At 41.3% G+C, this 19,916-nt stretch overlaps 1 protein-coding gene across 1 annotated transcript in view; it reads left to right on the top strand.

Annotated features, from left to right (window-relative positions):
- Positions 1-786: 786 nt before the first annotated feature.
- The window catches only part of foxo6b (forkhead box O6 b), a 33,288-nt gene continuing 14,158 nt past the window's right edge, over positions 787-19,916 (top strand). Inside the window, exon 1 of the mRNA XM_026942110.3 lies at positions 787-2,223. Within this exon, the coding sequence (XP_026797911.2) occupies positions 1,774-2,223 (450 nt within the window). The 5' untranslated portion in view covers positions 787-1,773. The remainder of the gene's footprint in view (positions 2,224-19,916) is intronic.

The raw sequence follows: 19,916 nt of genomic DNA on the forward strand, positions 1-19,916 counted from the left end.
TAGCCAGTGGAGGGTTTGAGGACTGAGGACACGGTTGCCAATGACGACCGACCTGTCAATACGCGTGCATAGTGTCACCACATCACTAGAGAGGCTTTTGCACCACAAATAGTGAGAGGACGGGATTTTGGCCAAACATCAGCCAGTGTCGGAGGGTCGCCGCTGGCTGGAGATGGAGCATGGAGGGATGTCTGATCCGGGTCCGGCGGAATTCCCCTCTGCCAAATCTGGCACTTTATCAGCACGTTACACGCGTTAATATTAAATGGCACGTTTGCACCGGCCCCACCCACCCGCGCTCGTGCATAGGACACAAATCTCTAGCCAAAAAGCCATCACCATCCAAATATGCCACTTTCCTGCCTCCCTCTCTCCCCTCTGCGGATTTAAACACATTTGGCAGACAGATCTGGCGTTGAAATCGTCTCACGTGGCCGTTGATTCTCTCTCTCTCTCGCTCTCTCTCTCTCTCTCTCATCCATATCTAGCCCCTAATATTTGTCCAGGTCCAGATTTTGCCATAAGACCTGCCAGGAGCATCAGATGCAGTGGAAGAGGTGCACCGAGGCGTTAACACTCCTGTCACATCTCAACCTGTCAGTGCAACAGGTGGCACGCGCTCCTACAATAAAAAAGGGGGAACGGTTACAAAACAACAGTGTATTTTTTTTAAAAGCTAAATTCATTACGCAGTTGTATTTGTAATCCTTGGCTGCTAATCATATTGTGATTGGTGTTAAAACAGATTATTTAGTTATTTTATTATACACACTATAATAAATGTATTTATACACAGGCCTATGTCTCCATGGCTCCATGGCTCTATGGCTACATGTCTATATGTTTGCATGCACATGGCATTTTTCTTGCAGAATAAACATGCATGCTGTATTAAATGTCCAATGTCTCCCCTGGATAAACCTGGCCCAGAGGGACAGAATCGTGTCCAGCCCTGTGCGTGTGTGTTTGTCTGCTAAAGAACACGCGCAGTTTAGACACGGAGACTAAAGAACGCACGTGGGCATAAAGATCACGCGCGCGCAGATCGTAACGGAGCACTCGCTTTGCGTTTCTGCGTTTATTAACGATTCCCGCGAGGTGGTGTGGAAAGGCGGTAGTTGCGCGCGCGCTGTCAGTCGTTGCGTGAGCGCTTGCGTGTGAATCCGGTTCCAATTCTAAAGAGGAAAAAAAAAAAAAAAAAACAGAACCAGAGACCAGACAGAGATTCGATTGATTTTCGCTCTCTCTCTTTCTCTGTGTCTTTTTCTCTGTGGGTCTCTGTTTTTTTTGCCTTTGGAGCTGGATGAGATAAAAATTTACGAGCTCGCGGGCTGTCTTTTCAAGCAGTCTGTCAGAACAATCAACTGTTGCTGCGCGCAAGCGATTTGAAAAGAGGAGTTGAAATTTCACAGGCTTTCTCATGTGGCTTTGAATTTGGCACGGCGCGGCGATGGGCGTGTGATTCCAGCGCGCCACTGAATTGTTCAGTAACATGGAAGAAAGACTGTTGCTAACAACGATGCGTTGGCTACACTCGCGTGCTCGCTTTTGATATTGCAGACGAGTCTTACACAATGAGCGCGCGCTCCGCGGCTCGCCGCGCTTCTGGTTCGGGCTTCTTGCTGATTTGGATCCGACCGTGAAAGACGACCGAGCGGACAGTAATAAGACACACTCGACGTTTCAAGATCGTGGTTTGGATTTACGAGTTGGTTCATTTTTTCTGACCTTGCCAGTGTTAAAGAAAAAAAAACAAAAAAAAAAAACGCCCAGATGCTGATGATGGAGAACGGCGGGATGGACGCGCATCAGGTTGAACGTGACGGGGATTACGGCCGCGCGCGCTCCTGCACCTGGCCACAGTTGCCGCGTCCGGAAGAGGAGCTCCGGGTTCCGCCAGTGAAAGCGGAGCCGTTTGACGTGCCCGCGTGTCGCGCCGAGAGAAACGGCGGCGGAGCACCGACAGAGCTGAAGCACCCTACCGGAGCGCCGGTACCCCTCGCGGCCGCCGCCGCTGCGCTGGACGCGGCCGGCCAGCTGCGCAAATCCAAATCGTCGCGGCGGAACGCGTGGGGCAACCAGTCCTACGCCGACCTCATCACCCGCGCCATCGAGAGCACACCCGACAAGCGCCTCACTCTCTCCCAAATCTACGACTGGATGGTGCGCTTCGTGCCATATTTCAAGGATAAAGGGGACAGCAACAGCTCTGCCGGCTGGAAGGTATGCTTGTGCAACGATCATGGTTTTATTCTGCATTCTCGTGCTTGAAGCCGCTGCACGCGCTCTGCATGCTCTAGGTACACAGAGCGTTCAGTGCTCCAGTAGTAAAAACCCCATTGTGTCCTCCGGTGACCGCAGCACATTGAACTGATCATTTAAAATGATGCCTCGTATCATGACGCATAAGAGCGCGATGAATGGGGAGCAGTGGGACGTGGGGGTGGAGAGGGTTCACTGGGTTCGTAGTGCTGGGCTCGCGTTTAGAGAAAAACCCATCCGCCCTGCTTCGTGCGAATGTGAAGCTCCGTGACGCATTTGAGCTGATTAGATTGTAGTGTTGTGTGCTGTATGTGTGAGCCTGGGCTCCACCAGGGTAAAGATCTCTAGGGAGTCAATCCGGCCAGGGGGGAAACACAGGCTACACACGTAAACCCCTCCAGCATGCACCCTCACCTTTTCCTGTCAGAAATAAAGAGTGCGAATGAGAGTTAAAGAAATGGAGATGCACCGTATATTAGATTGTATCGAGCAGTAATATGATGAGCCAACTGCAACCGCAAAAGTAAACCACAATATACTTGGCGACAGATAAATGCAAATGATGTCACATTGGGACGGTTAACCGGTTTATTCCTCTCATAGTGGCCTATGACATACTCTCATAAGAATCTCATTATTTTTTTTTTTTTTTTTTTTTTTTTTGCATTGTGGCCAACTGAGTGCACATGCTTCATAATGCAGCACATAAGGGATCTTTCTCTCTGGTGCTCTTATTTTCTCTCTCTCTCTCTCTCTTTAAAAAAGGGATTTGATTGCCTCTTTCTTCACATTTGATATTCTGATGATGCCAAGGAGTGGTCCATGATTTTGAACTGTACTGAATTTTTGTGAATGATTTGTCTCATTTTGGCAAAACACTGAAAAAGTCACAACACACACACACACACACACACACACACACACACACACACACACACTGAGTGAGAGAGAGAGAGAAAGAGAGATGTGCCTAGTCTGGAAATATGAACTTAAAAATAAGACATAAGACAAGAAATAAGTTCTGCAGTCTATTCCCAATTATTTACACATGTGGACCTTTAGGCTGTATGGGTTTTTACAGGGTGTTTCACTCGAGCCTGGTCGTTTATGAGACTGTTGTTAAATATGGAATGTTGTTAGTACCTGAAGAGGGTAAGTAATAGCAATTTTATTGTAGCCTATATGATTTGAGAGCATGTAAAATGCTATTAAATAATACTGCCTACAAACCACTGGACTCACTTCTAGTAATGTATACACAAAGGTATATATATATATATGATGTTAAGTCCTGAATGCGTCATTGGGTCTGACTTTTTGTCCTCGGTTGCACTATATTTGTATTTGCCACGTCTTGTTTTTCCAAGATCGAATGTCAATTGTTTACAACAGTTAGTTTACCGTCTTTGATAGGATACAACAGGATTGCTTTCAGATGTAGACCCCCCAGTCCAAAGCTAGCTTATACTAATCGTAAGATCATAATGTCAAAACTAGATTTAAATCTGGCCTAATTCCTTGGGATGTGATTGTTTTGCCCTGGGATCTACAGCTGGGTGTCACTCATATGCTCCCATTGGACTTTGCAGCAGGGTGCAGGCTTTGGTTTGTCAGAGGGGTGTGATAAGGGTGAAAAACAACTTGATTCAATCAAAATAACATTGTGGAAAACAGACTCACACACTCGCACGTGTTGGCCCCTGAACAGTTGGCATCGGCTTTTAATGCACTTTTAATTCTGACAAATGCGCACACACTCAAACGCACAAACACAGTTAAAACTCTTTTTTTTTTCTTTTTTTTTAATAAACACATAAACATACATAATCACTCTCTCACACACATTTATACAGACACACAAAGAAACACTGGTGAAGTTAAATGGGGAGGGGGGTAAAGTAAAAGCAGATTATCAGTTCTGTGTGTTAATAAAGCAGAGTGTTTGTGTGTGTGTGTGTGTGTGTGTGTGTGTGAAATGTCAATGTTTGTGTTTGGAGTGTTTGGACATCGTAACGAGAATATCTACAAGAAGTATGTGGTGAGGTTTTTTTTTTTTTTTTTTTTTTTGGAGGCTCTACAATAACTCTTGCTTATTTTACAGGAAAGCTCAGTTTGTCAAAGCAATAATGTGAGAAACCCGAATCGTGATTTCAGTTGCAGGTGCTGCTGTCTGAATACTGAAGTAGAGGTGTCTGAGACTGTTTTTATCTCACTCTTGAGGGAATTCTGACCAATTCCCCCCAACTCCTACAGTTATATTTGTTTGTACCATCCACAATATTTTCTAATGAACTGAGCTGTAAAGTATAAAGAATTCAATTCAAAAGAAAAAAGTCATTTAAATCACACTGACCCTGTTCAGGATAAAGAGTTACTGAAGATGAATGTGTGACTCCAACGTAGATCAGATAAGTCCAGTACACTCCTACATCTCAATGTGGCCTTTCTTTGTCTAGCATGAGAGTAAAAATCGCTATACTTAAGTACAGGAGGTAGAGAGAAGGCAGAATGTCCTAGAGGTGAAGGAACTGAAAAAAAGAAGCAGAAGATCACTGAGTTGGCCTTGTAGATATGACAGAAAAAAAACGTGAATCTGTAGGAATTAGTAGAATGATCTAAGTGGAATGATCTAAATGGAAAGTGTATAGAAGCCCAGAAGCCCTTTGACCTGAAATGGAAGTAGAGAGTAATGGGTTCATTGAAGGCTCTATCTTGCAGGATAGTATTCACACAATGAAACAGCAGCCTGTTTTAATCAAAGGTGACACAGTGGTTCAGCGGGTAACATTGCCGCCTCACAGCTCCAGGGTCCCCGAGCTCAGGTAACTGTCTGTGTGGAGATTTGCATGTTCTTCCTGTGTTTGTGTGGGTTGCCTCTGGGTCCTCTGGTTTTCCTCCCACTGTCCAAAACATGCAGGTAGGTGGACTGACTACACTAAATTGCCTGTAGGTATGAATGTGTGTGTACGTGCATGGCACACTGTGATGGATTGGCGTCCCATCCTGTGTGAATTCTCCCACCTTGCGCCCAGTGTTCCTGGGATAGGCTCCGGATCCACTGCAACCCTGACTGGGATAAGGTAATTATTGCTTATGAATGAATGACTGAATAAATAGGGAATGTTTTTATATGAAATAAGAAGTTATCAGTGTTGACAGAGGAATAGCTTAAGAATTCATGATAGGTTCTAGATAAAGTATGTGAAGCATTCTTCTTTGATGGAGGAATTCACTTCTCTGCCACCCCAAGCAGGGCGGCTCTGATTTGGCTGCCCATGCCAGTAGTGCAGCTCCATCCTAGGCAGCTTTGCTAACACACCAAGAAAGCCCATGGAAAGCTCAAATGGCTTCAGAAAACACCACTGGCATTGTCCTGACAAAGGCACAGCAGAAGGACAGAGAGCTTGGTGGGCTGGCTTGGCACTGATGCTTCATCAAAGCCCAGACAGTTTGAGAGTGAAATCTATGCTCTGGCCTTTGGCTAAGCTCGGCTTGTGCTTTGGAGTCAGTGAGAGAAGGATTATGTGGAGTGAATCGAGAAAAGGCAAGTCGGTTGCAGATGGTTTAAATATCTGGATTCTTTAGAGGCAGAGTAATGGATGCTAATGGTACAGTATTGTACATCTGTGAACCTTTATTCCATGCAGTTTAAGATACAAGAACTACCCAGAGCCCTACAAAAGACCTAACATCTAAGGCACTTTACTCAGCAACTACTTTTATCGTTTTTTATTGTTTTTTACGTATATAGATATGTCACAGTGGCACAGCTTTTTTTGGCACAGAGTTTTGCATGTTCTCCCCATGTCTGTGTGGGTTTCCTCCAGGGTATCTGGTTTCCTCCCACCTCCCACCAATAGGTGGACTGACTACTCCAAATTGCCCCAAGGTGTGAATGAGTGTCTGCATAGTGCCCTGTGAAGGACTGGCATTCCGTCCGTGGATAAAGTGGTTACTAATTAAATGAATGACTTTACTTACATATGAAATGAGTCTATACTATCAGTATTTTCCTTGATTACAGCAAGTGAACACCACAGGCAGAAACCATCTCTTCCAGACAGATTTCTGGACTTTAAATAGTGGAAAGATGTTTGGTTCTGTTGCAGGCCTGAGGGCTGCAGGTGCGCACAAGTTCCCCACGTGGTCCCATTAAACCGGTGGGAAGAGACAAAAGCAGTACTTTCTCTCCCTTGTGACTCTGTGAGGTGCAAAACTCATATGGATTTTCTAGATTTGTCAGCAAGCACTTTTTCAAAAAGAGAATCATGCCATTTTGCAGCACATTGCTTGTTTCAGTGCTTTCAATATAGTTTTTAGATGCGTGCAGGGCATGTGTTGTCATCCCTCTCTCTCTCTCTCTCTCTGTGTGTGTGTGTGTGTGTGTGTGTGTGTGTGTGTGAGAGAGAGAGAGAGAGAGAGAGAGAGAGAGAGAGAGCCTGATGGGACTGCATGTCCAAGGGATGCTGCTCTAATTAATAATTCAGACAAGGCTCATTATCATGGCAGTGCAGATCTCACTCTGATTCCACCTTAATTACAGCTGCAAAGCTTCAATCTTGCACACACTCCTTCCTTCAACGCCACAGAGACACTATTTTGTGTTTTTTTTTTTGAGTGTCTCTCATTTTATGACATACTTCTGTGCTTAGGTACTATATTATATGCTAATTGTACAGTAAACTGTTTCCAAGGTATTGACTCATTTGCACTTTCATAAAAGGGAATGTATTCAGGGCCATAACCAGGATCAAGCATTGCAAAAATGTGACCCACTTCATAGTTAATATACCACAATGTGTACTACATGAAATGCTAATTTGTAAGCTCTCGTATTATACTACCATTCTTACATTTATTGCCCAGACTCAAGTGCAAGTATTGTTTAATTTTACATTTATATATTAGGTGCCTATATATTTTAGGTTTACATTTCTCTCTCTCTCTTTCTCCTACTTTTCTTTCTTGCTTCCCCTCACTGATTACTGAAAAAGCATACATTAAAAATGCAATGTACCCTGCAGCTAACATGGGGTACATAAGCTAACATTACTGCAATTAGCATGCAGATTTGGCTAGCAACATTACAAGTAGTTTGTATTGTAGAAACTGACAATTGTTCTCATAAACACTCACATTTACACCATAATTCAAATATTTAAATCACAGCTATCTCTCAACATGAGGTTAAAGTCTGGTAGCATAGCATCTCGCGAGAGCTAAACAAAATGGCTTTTTAAGTCTATGGGCAAGCCTAGTGTCTCCACAGCTACTCTGAGGTCAGTTTGGAACCAATCACTTCTGATTGGTTGGTCAAATTTTTTCCTCAGAGTAGGCTATATTCTGCCACCACATTATCAGGATGTTGTTGATAATTTCCATTTTGAATCTGACAGCTGGAGTGTGCTCCATAGGAGGTAAAAAACAAAACCTTCCTAAACTACCAGGGTCCGGACCTTGGTGTTTTCATAGCTAATCACAGCCATGCGTGCACTTATGTTGTTATTGCACCGTGGCACATGTTTTCCAGTAACCAGAGTTGTGTTTTACCTAAGCCATAGTCTCAAAACTGCTTCGAGACTTTTTGCAAAACACTTCAGACAGTGCTCTACTTTTAAGCACAAATTTCATGAATAACCCTCATTCCAGATTTTGGGAACACTAAGACATAAGATGCAAACTGTTCAAATCAGTGAACTCAGAAACTCCTTATGATGACTAACACCACAGAGCTTTTGTCTATACTTCTGCAGCGGGATGAAAAAAAATGTAAAAATAATTTCCTATACATAGTATAATGCATAAGTAAATTTACAGGAAAGTGGAATACAATTAGAAACCATTACTTATTATAAAGCGTCACATTAATTTCTTGTATGAAAATGGCTACTTCTGACAGCCATGGTTCAGCCAGTGAGGTCCTAAATTTGACTACCGGACAGGAACACACACATAAATGAAAACAGCAATAAGAAGAATAACTGCTGTACAATGGAGGAAATGGAGGGAGAGGAAGAGCAAAGTATAGTGATTGAGATAGAGCTGGAGATAAAAGACAAGGAAGATTAAGAGGAAGAGAGATAAACAGTCTCAAATGAAAGTTCATTGTGAAGTACCTAACGTTCTCTGGTCAAATCGAAATAGGCAAGTACATTTTGGTATTGAACCAAATTCATTATGCCATCAATCTTCCCAAGAGCCCCTGGACTACAAGATGCAAAACGGCCCCAAACCATCAATGATCCACCCCTATATTATACAGCCGGTATGAGGTGCTTTTCCGTATACGGTATATGGTTCCCCTTTTTGTCAAACATGCAGTGGATTGCAGAGACAAAAAAAAATTGTTTTGTTTTCATCTGAACACAACTCATGAGTACAGTGCACACTACATGATTTCTCAGTCACCGACTAATTTTGGGGCTCAGTGACTACATCCCCCAGCTCTGTGACTACTTGCTGCGCGGTCTCGCAGCGACTGGTCATGTAGTGTGAACGGTTCAGCAATGCAGTTTTCTCAGTCTGTAAGCAATCACAGAGGCTCCGATATTTTCGAGCTGTTGATTCATGTAGTGCAAACCCCTCTGTGACTCATTGCAAGTGCAGCAATGAGAAACAACCAATGAGAGTCCGAAAGGAAAACAAATTCATGTGCTGTCATGTGCAGCAGATCCCTGAATCCAGTTTATCATCCATCTATATGTGCAGGATGGCGAAGGCAAAATGTAAGCAAAATAATAACGCTTCTATAAGAAATTATTTGGCATGTCATACCCAAATGGTCACTAGGAACAGCAAAAATTAAAACAAACAAAACTCCAGTTCTCTTTGCAGATTCTTACTGCCAGCCAACCAAGCTTTTCTCTACATTTTCTCTTACTTCTCTTTTTTCTTGTTTTTGTACAAAATAGTGACATGATAGAAACCTTTTGTTTATTTTCAAGAAAGTGGGATTTAGGGATCAGGCATGCTTTGGTGGGGATCTCTCCAAGTGAAAGATTGTGTGTCAGCCTTATTGTGTGCGATCGTGTAGTGTGCACACTTCTATGTGCACAAAACAACAGCTTGCAAGTGATTAAAGTCATGTAGTGTAAAAGGGTCAGCGTTTCAGGGATTTTGAAAGTCATGTAGTGTGTACTCTGCTTTACTTGTTGTTATGGAGGAGATCATTTTGAAACTTGACAATCCCAAAAATCAAAGCTGAAACAGTTTGGGCTCTTCTTTGACTTCCTCACTAACCTTCTCACTGTGTCGGGGCCAATATACTCTTTTTGGATTTTTTTTTTTTAATTTGCCATATTTTTTTGTATTTTGTATATCCATGCTTATGTATTTTGTGTATACATCTTGTGAGGGTCAACATTCATCTGTCTCTTTTGTGTTGAAAGCTGCTTGTGGTGATGGAGGACAAAGGGATTTTACATGTTTCCAATGTCATTTATACCCTAAAGGAAAAATGACATGGCAAAAAAAAAGTTTCTAGAGACCTAAAACAAGTTGACAGTTTGTTTTACAATTATGTTAAATATTCTTTAGATAGATAAATTGTTATTAAGTTTGTCTAGTGGAAATGTAAATAGTTTCTCCCCATTCGACTGAGTGAAAAATGATTGTGTGTGATTTTTGCCCATTCTCTTAAATGGCGCCAAAAATTATGGAGTTGATTATCCCTTTGTTAGTTGAAAGAGATCAGTCGAAGATCAGTTATGTGTTGGTATTATGAGGTACTTACATTTTTAATCAGAAATTCATGAGGCTCTCTCCCATTGGACAAGCAGAGATGGATGAGCCATAATCAGCGACAGGAGAACGGCAGTGATTAATGCAGCCTCTGTGGACTGTGCAACGGAGCTCATGATACCCTCCAGTGTCCCACTTTGATGCCTCCGCTTCAAGATATACAGCCTCGCTATTGCCTTGTAAAAGAGAAGAATTACAACACATGCTTTGCTGTTGTTAGTGGTTTGAGATGTAGCCATGCAGTTAGACAATGTTCCTCATCTTAAGCGGGTATGTTGTACTCTTTGTGTACCAGATGTATGGCCTGTGTATGGTGCTTTGTCCTGATCTGTTGCAGTGTTGTTCTAATAATGCCATCAAGACATTTTTCCACATTTAGTTCGGATGCAAGCGCAAGAGCTGTGACATATTGTGTTTCTAATATTTTACTTATAAGCTATGTATTCATGCTCTATGAATATATAACATGAAGTCTATAGCTAATGTATAGATTATATTGTGTGTACACATGTATGGGAATGTAGACATGTTTGAGGGACTAAAGGGAAGACGTGGGTTATGAAGCAGGCAGACTTGGGGTATAAAATGGCAGCTGAGTGTGGAAGATTTGCATGTCAGTTTGATGAAAATAGGTCATGATGCAGGCCATGCTGCATTTAGTATGCTGCCCATGTGTCTATTGACTTCCCGAGACCACACATAGCCTTGGATGAACCCTATTCTCCTCTCTCCCTGTCTGTCTGTCTCTCTCCCTCTCTCACGCACTGTGTAATTCAACATTTCATCTTCTGATGCTGTCTTTTTTAATCTAAGCGTTTGCATGATAGCTTTGATGCAAGACACTGCGTGATACTCTCTCTCTCTCTCTCTCTCTCTCTCTCGCTCCCTCCCTCCCTCTCTCTCGCTCTCATTTTTAACTGGTCGCGCCTTTGCCACTATTGATTTGTTGCTTTCTCCTAAATTTCGGCTGCATCAGATCTGGGATTTCATTAAGGATCTTTATTCTCTTTGATGATCTGCCACTAGATTAGTGTGTTTTTGTAGCCACATCAATGTGTGTCTTAAATCTTGCATGCTAACAGTGTGGTAATGGGCCTAGTAATGAAAATGAAAGAATGAACAGGTTATCTATAAAGAACATCCTGAGAATATTTTTCATTAAATAAAATAAAATAAGAAAGATAGAAAGAACTAAAAAGAAGATACTTTGGTAGAACCAAAAACAATAGCACCACCAGCCAAAAAAAAAAAAAAATTATTATAGAGGCTTGGGCTGATTTCTTTCTATCCCAGGCCGTAGATTCATGCAGCCTATCGTTGATTTGACAGAGTGAAACATGCCTTAGAGTTTGTGTGCATTGGGACTAATTTATTTAAGTCCACTTTGCTGTCACATCCTTAACACATCATCAGCAACAACTAAGAAGGTACATGTGAAATACAATAGCGGGTCCAATAAACATGAACGTGAAGGTGGATTACTTTCTCAGGAATTTGTTTTTTCAATTTTTTTTCATTCTGAGGACATTAGAAGTAAATAGACAAAGTACACATCATTCAGTCAAAGTTCAAGTTACACAAAGGGACAAACAAGACAAGGTTTTGTGTCCTTGGGTTGAATAAAAGAGCTGGCTAATGGCAAGTGCATCTTTTTCTGCTTACTGCTTGCTACTCTGTATAGACATGGCATAATTAAGGACTTGAAACATTTGACAAAAAAATTAAGAATGCTGCTCATTCAAAGAATGTGTTTTCCTGTTTGCATGCGTTAGAGATGTAACTGAATACAAATACATTATTCAGAATGAACAGATAAACAGATACAATACAGAATAGGAGGCACATTATTCTTTTTTTTTTTTTTTTGGTAAACAAAGCTTGCCAGAAAGGTTCACAGGCATCTGCTTGAGACTAGAGGTGTGCACTGGGCCTGGGATCCCACAGGACACAGCACAAAAGTCTCATGAGTGAGAGGTTTTTACTTTCCTGTGGGCGTGAGTGAGCATCAGATATGAAGTGGAACAAACAAGACCATACACATGAGGCACTGCATGATGCATTTACATTGTTCCTTAATCCATCATTACTAACCGCCTGGTCAGGGTAAATTAGGCTATTCCTGCACACATCTCTACTTGAGACCAATTATGAACTTGAGTGATGTAGCTGAGGTTGAGGAACTGTCAGAGGTAGAATTCACACACCATGCTGACAATGTGTCAGCATTTCTAACTCCAGTTTTACAGTGTTTTTGAGGGCATAGTGGTATGGTTAATTAAAGAAATTACAGATAGTGGCATTGTGGTACACCCCTGGTATGCATAATAGCTTTAATGCCTATATGATGAGACTCTGTGCTTTGAGACTCAACCCTAATGGCAATAATAGTAACGGCAAGTTAGTGATGGGTAGAAAAATTTGCTTAAGACTTCCTATTCAATATAGCGACCAGTGATCACTGTGTATAATGATATATAAACACAACATTTATTTTTGCAATCATAATCAATAATTATACAGATTAGGGACAGAAGATCTGAAACACTGTGTTGTTATTATGATGAGTTTGCATTTGTATGGATTATGAATACAAACCTGTGGCTTCTATGTAGTGACCCTGGAATTATATGAAGTCTTGAGGAATGATAACTGGGAAAGTGAAGAATGTGGACTAAGAAGATGAATGTTGGAGCATGGAGTGTTGGTGAGAGAGAGGTCTGGTCTCGGTGTGAGGCTGTGATTGCATGACTGAGCTCAGTGAGCAGCCCTGTCTGTGCCCCGGATTACAGTCTCTCTCTCTCTCTCTCTCTCTCTCTCTCTCTCTCTTTCTCTCTCGTAACTGTTAATGATGTGCTCCACCCGCCATGGCTTGGCTGAGTGATGCCTACTGACAGCACCACTTAAGTAGAGAGACTTTTGCTGACATACACTCACATTAACACACACATATGAACATACATCTAGAAAGTCAGTGTTCCTGGTGCTGCACACACACACTCACGCTTTCTTTAAACACACCAATTCCCACTATTTATCCTGTATGCAAGTTAATTTGTAATGCTGTAAGCAAGCTTTGTGCATAAGCGTGAGCAAACATGCCCCTTTCTCAGTGTTCAGTGTATATTCAAATTACAACACTGCCATAAACACCGGAAACACAGGAATAAGCTTCTCCCTCTCTCTCTCTCTCTTTCTCTCTCTCTCTCTCTCTCTCTCTCACACACACACACAAGCACACACACGCAAATACGCATGCATATACATAAACTCCCAGGAAGCAGACCCCTTCCTACTGGTGTCTGAGCTGCATCTATGAGGCTCAGCTGACATTAGAAATAAGGTTGATGTGAGAGATTCACTCACTTGTGCTGTCAGCCACCGCTGCTATTCCTCCAAATATTCATATTCAACACACGTAATGAAACCTGAAACACTGCCGCCTTGCATTCACACTCTGGGCTAGCTCTCTGTGTAAAAAGGTCTTCACAAATAGTCTATAGATGCAGTCTATACATTCTCTGTTTGAGTCAAAATTTCATTTACTAAAAGTGGAATGACTGAAGAGTGAAATGAATTTTCCAACAAGGAATGTTAATTGCCTGGCTCTTTTTTTCATTCATTCATCTCCAGTAACTGCTTTATCAAGTTCTCAATGGATCATTCACACTTAGGGGCAATTTAGAGTGAATTCACATACTGGCATGTCTTTGGGTGATTGGAGGAAACCGGAGAACCTGGAAGAAACCGAGCTTTTGATTCATGTAAAAGAGATTTTAATCTGAGAGATGAAGTAAAAGCTAGTTTTTGTAAATATGAAACAGAGTGGGATTTTAGTCTGTTGACTTACATGACTTACATCTCTTACACCTGCTGTTAGGAAGATCCTTAAATTTTGTGTGTCTGCTTTTATATTATTTGTGAAATGTCCAACTATATATAGTCCTGAAAACTACAGACTTTCCTGAACTCAAATATGTTTCTCTTTAGATGCATCTTACCCACAAGTAAAGTTATAACATTTCAAAGGCTGTGAAAAAGGATCAAATTTAAGGACTTTATTCCAACTGCGGTGCATGAGCATCACAGCCATCATGACAGCCGGTATCTGATTACCAACTGAATTAATTAGGCTTATGTCTTTTTTCACTGCACTATGTAACTATCCAACAACTTGATCAAAGCGTGACATTTGCTGTGTGAAGAAATCACATTTATCTAGTAAAGTTTTAGACATCTTTAGAGACTGACTGCATTTACCACAAAGGTTGTAGAATTCAGCCACAGTGTCATCTGACAGGTTTCCTAAGACCACAACACATTTAAAGTACTGAACAGAATATTAGTGTTAGGAGACCATGAAGTGTATTCACAGTGTGGGACTGACAGGTTTATATGCAAGATTTTCTAGATAAACAACCCAGTCTCAGGAGAAATGTGTGGTTGGAATTCATTTGTTTGCATACATGGAGTCGTAGGAAAAGGAATGAGGATGAACCCTTCTCCTAAATCTAATCTTAAACTTTTCACAAGTTTTCAAATTGGCAAAAGTTTAAAACTATATTGAGACAATATATGCTGACATGTCATATGCCTAGTGTGTGTATGTGTGTATATATATATGTATCTGTGTGTTTGCATATCTATAGAGTGTTACTATGGTAAGGGAGGGGTGCTTGCTTAGATTTGTGAGGACTAGTTTGTAGTTTTTCTTGTTTTAATGAAGTTCTCTAAAAGTTCTCTCAAAGACTTCACGTTCTACTGAACTTCACCCCCCCTCTCCCATCTAAATGGCCCCTCCCCACACTGACACACTCACAAACACACACACACACGACCCAAACACACATTCCAGCATCTTCATTAGCAATTCATGAGCAGTGTCTCATTAGACACTAAGTTTTAGCATGGGCCTCTGAAGTGGATGGCTGGAGCAGTTATTAATATTTCATATGTCTCCCATCGAGGAGCTAAAAAACTGAGTCGCCGCTCTCTTGCTACAAAGTCACTCAGGCTCTCCTTTTTCTCCTCTTCCTCTCGTTTTTACCCTCCGCTTCGTTTTTGTTCAATTTCTCGTTCTCTCTTCTCTATTCTGTCTGCCGTGCTGACCTTAACTCAAACTGACTTAATTGGGCTGTCTTTGTTCCAGAAATGGCGAGCCATCCTTCTCTTTTTCTGCTAAATGTAGACCAGAGAAACGGATGGAGAAAGGAATGAGAAATAAGTGGAGGAAATAAATTAAGATGATGAGGGAAAGAGTGAGAGGAAAAGAGGGAAAAACACAGAAAGTGCAATGAGTGCTGTAGGACTGAGTGCAATGAGCACTGTAGAAAAAACAAAAAACCAAAAGACCCCAAATTAAACTTAAAACATCAGCACTCTAGAAGGATTTGTCTGTGTGTGTGTGTGTGTGTGTGTGTGTGTGTTTGGGGGGTGGGTGTTGGGGTATGTCTGGAGCATATGAGACAACTGGCAGACAGTGCATTCTGCCCCTGAAATACACTCATGCATGAATAAGTCAATAAAGCCAGTGTCTGAGTGTATTTGAATATAGAAGTAAGTTCATGAGGGTGTGTACATGTGTGTGTGTGTGTGTGTGTGTGTGTGTCTGAATGAGAGCAGATGAACAGGACCGACTCTGCCACTCATCCCCGAGTCTATGAGAACGAGACGCCACATTCCCTCTGAATGAGAAACAGACACACAGGGGGAGCGAGGCGCATCCTTTAAACGACCACAATGAATATGGTATAAGCACACTGCGAAATGTGTGTGTGTGTGTGTGTGTGTGTGTGTGATGGGGAGGGAAACATTTAGACGGTCCATTGTCTCATTCTTATCCCCTCAAGCCTAATTTATCAGCTAAGACAGATTTGTGCAGTATGTGTGTCAGAAGAATTGAAGCAGTGAAGAATGTCACAGAGGAAGAGTAGCAGCACAGGATGGAACCAATTCTAAGCTGAACACTGCAAAAAAAAATTAAATAAAAAAATAAACTTCAGACAGTCAACTTTCTCTGGCTTTCTTTTTTTTTTTGCTCTCTCATCTCTCCTCATTTGACTCTTCACTACAGGCCCTTGTCATGCCCCTGACTGATACTGTCTTTCCTCTCTTTCTGTCTCTTTCCTTGCGTTTCCCCTTTTTCTCTCTCCTTTCAGTGCATTATTACTACAGAGCGGCCATGGCGTTGAGTTGTGATGCGCCTCATTGCATCTTCTCGTGCTGGAATATCATTGTAATTCCTGTTACATCTCACAAGCTATAATGTATGCACAGTGTAACACAATGTCACTTACTGATTGTGAGAGAATTTCTCTGTTTTGGCTATGGGTTGCTACACCCTTTGTGTAGTTTCACCTGCGTCTTGCTTTGTAAACCCAAGAGTGTGTAAACACATATAAGTTGTGATTAGTTGTGTTTATACATCATTACAAAGCTGTGGTACATAGTTTTTTTCCCCTAGCTTTCCAAGTATGATCTGCTTTAGCGTTTTGACTTTTTAATAGGAAAACATGGTGGTGCAATGTGTAGTGTTGCCAACTCGTAACTCCAGTTTTCCTTGGTTCAAATGCTGCCTTCAAGTCCTGTCAGCAATATCGAAATTATGAAGTGAGAACACATGAACAGCAGCACAGTGTCGTAATTACAACTCAGAAACTCGTATTTTACTTTGAGCCTGACTTTCTGAGTTGGGGGCGTGTCAATAATAAAATGTTGTGGTGGCTCTCGATATTTAAGTGATAATTATGTCTTATGTCTTTGGGGAATTTTGTCATGTTAAGTGTTCAGTTCTTTATTTTCATTCAATATGGCAAAATAAACTTCTTGTCATTTTTGACTACACAAAAAAGTCCATTTTTTTGCAGCTAAAGCCACTTGAACACACACCGTGTCATAATCACCACCTTCGAACTCGTACACATGAACTTCTGAGGACTTGAAGGCAGCAAAATCTGAGCTTTGGTAACTGTCTTTGGGGAATTTTTCACGTATTCCCTGTTTTTGTGCTGGTTTCCCCTGTGTTTTCTGGTTTCCTTCCACCTCCCAAAAGCATATCAGTAGGTGAATTGGTAATTCTAAATTGCCCCTAGTGTGAATGTGTCCCTACCTCATGCCTAGTGTTTCTGGGATAGTGGAAAGCAACTCTGTAGACAGGGGTTAACTGGGAACAAAAATCAGGCCTGGAATTTGCTTTAGTGTATCTCTGTAGATTTGTCCAAAGTACCAAATGAAAGTGCATCAACTAGTATTACAACTTACACTACATGAGGTCCACCACAGTACTGTGCAAAAGTCCTAGGCATCCTATTTTTTTTTTACTACAAACTTTGTTATAGATTTTTATTTTATGACTTCTACATTATCGAGTCAGTACAAAAACATTTTAGACTTCCAAACATTAGTTTTCCAGCACAAAACTAAATGTTAAAGAAAAATTTTGTATGTCACTAAAGAAATCAAAGTCAGTAAAGAAAGCAGCAGATTACATAAGAGGCACTTTTCAGATAATAAACATAATGAAGGCTGCTGGATTTCGCTGCAAAAATAAGAAGCGAGTCGACAGTCAAAGTCTCCAGAAGAACTGTGGCTGCTTCTGCAAGATGCTCAGTAACACTTACACTCATTTCCTTATAAAACTGCACACACTGTACCTGAGACTACTAATTATTTTTTTAAGTAAATGGTCATCACAGCAAATATTGACTTTGTTTCATTTATCACTGTTTACTGCTGTTTATAGTATTTTTTTTAAAATGTAGAAACATTTAATTTCAATATTTTTGGCAGCATCTTTGCTCTACAGCATTTCTTTGCATGTACCTAAGGCTTTTGCACAGTACTGTATATTACATAAATAAAAACATTATAGCCACAAACAACAATGTTTTGTGCGAAAATGTAAATCATATATTCTATAGCATTGTTTAACACAACATCATTATAATCACCAGCAGCCGATTTGGAATTAAAAGTTAATTTCTTTTGGAAGCTTTGCTGGCAGATGTACTGTAGCCATGCTGGTAGATTTTTTTTGCACTTTATCCATGCTGCCGTTTCACTTTTTCTCCAGCATTGTCTGGTCTACATGTATCCACAAACACAGGAAGTTGATAATCGAAGCTTAGCAGACTGAACTAATCAGAAGTGAGTAACATCATGGAGTGGAAAAGTTCCAAGTTCCCGAAAGTTCCAGTTCCTAGGTAGGCAACAGGTTTCATTCGGAAAGGAACTGCCCATTTAAGTGGCCAGATTTGAGGGCAACTCGGTGTGTTATCCTTCTTTTTGTAGGCAATCCCATAATTCTGTTCCCTTGACTGAAAGTTTCTACAAGAACTAACTGTCCCTCCAGTGGAAAGTATATTTACAATTGTAAGTGAATTGCTTGTTTAATAGATAGCTAACATTTATTTACTGTTTTGTGCTTGCAGATTGCCAGAAGTCTGTCAGTGATTAAAAATAAATAGCTAATCTAATTTAAAATCTAAAACTTGGAATGTCTCTGTATTCTCAATAGCCTAAAGAATTTACACACTAAAAGCTATCCACATTTTGAAAATGCCCACGTTACCGTACTGCATTGCCACGTGACTTGCAAGACTGGTTGTGTTTGAAGAGAAGAGAAAACTTTACACATAAATTACCTTACTTTACTTTAAAAAGAGGTAATTATTTATTACATAGTGATCTTATTTGAATAGTGGAGTGGTAGATAGGGGCGTGGTTAAATTACAGTGATGTCACACAGAAGGTGATAATACAGAGCATTCGAGTGAAAGTTTGATACGTTGCTATGCAGAATGTTGATGTGCAAATGTATAGAAGGTGCTTTTTCTATGATACTGGGTTGGTAAATACACACCAAAGCTGTTTATAATCATTTTTGTTTCACTGATTCGCCTTTGAGCACTCCATATTCAGCAGCCGCTCCCACCGAGTTAACGGAAGGGAAGTTAAGGTCAGAGTGATGGCTCACTTCAGGTCACTTCAGGTTCCTCAGTGTCCTCACTTCGAGCTCTTAGTAATGGTGCCCATTGTGTTCGGTCCCCATCAGCTGAGCACAATTCAGTGCTGTACATCACTTCGTGGGAAAGAAAATGGAGCTCTCAAATGCATCCTCGCTTATTTGCTGCATCCCCTTAACTCTGACAATTCTTCTTTCACTCCATCAATTTTCACAGCACATTCCCTCTCCTGCTTTCCCCTATGTTTTTCTGTCACACCTCCCCCCAAATCCTACACTGCTTGCTGCCTTCTTTGTAAACTCTTTCAACATCTCTTACCCCTAACCCCTTCTTACACCCCCGCAAACCCACTCACTCACACAAACACAAACACACACACACACACACACACACACTCGCTTGCTCCTCTGTTGTCCTCTCCATATTCCTTTCTTTCTGTCGCTCCCTTTCTCTGCGTACTACGGTCAGGTCTCGTGGGGAAAGGCGGTTGGCAGAAAGCAGGCTTGCTGCCATAGCAACAGGAACCCTCCCTCTCCCACAGGTCTCCTTAGCAACTGGTAGCTTGGCATTGTTGTAATGAGCGGGCCCTATGTGCCAGGCTAACAGAGCACAAGTGTGTGTGTGTGTGTGTGTGTGTATTTGTGTGCCACATCTTTGTGTGGTGTACATGATTATAAAGTGCATGAGCACTGAAGGCATTCTTTTACTGTAAGCATGAATACATCTCCCAGCATCCAAAGAAAATCCCATAAATATCCTTGAGTACACAATGCGCCTTTGTCCTTTCGCATGAACTTTCATCTTAAACTATGCTATAAAATGCATTAATCTAGCTGTGCTTTAATTAAGAATCATGCAAGTGTGCTTCCTCATCTGTTTGCTCTTGATTAAAGTGATCAACTCTCTCCATGCCCTCGAACTGAAAGAATCGAAGCGTGACTTAATTAATGATTT

The sequence above is a fragment of the Pangasianodon hypophthalmus genome, chromosome 29, assembly GCF_027358585.1.
Source record: "Pangasianodon hypophthalmus isolate fPanHyp1 chromosome 29, fPanHyp1.pri, whole genome shotgun sequence".
NCBI lineage: Eukaryota > Metazoa > Chordata > Actinopteri > Siluriformes > Pangasiidae > Pangasianodon > Pangasianodon hypophthalmus.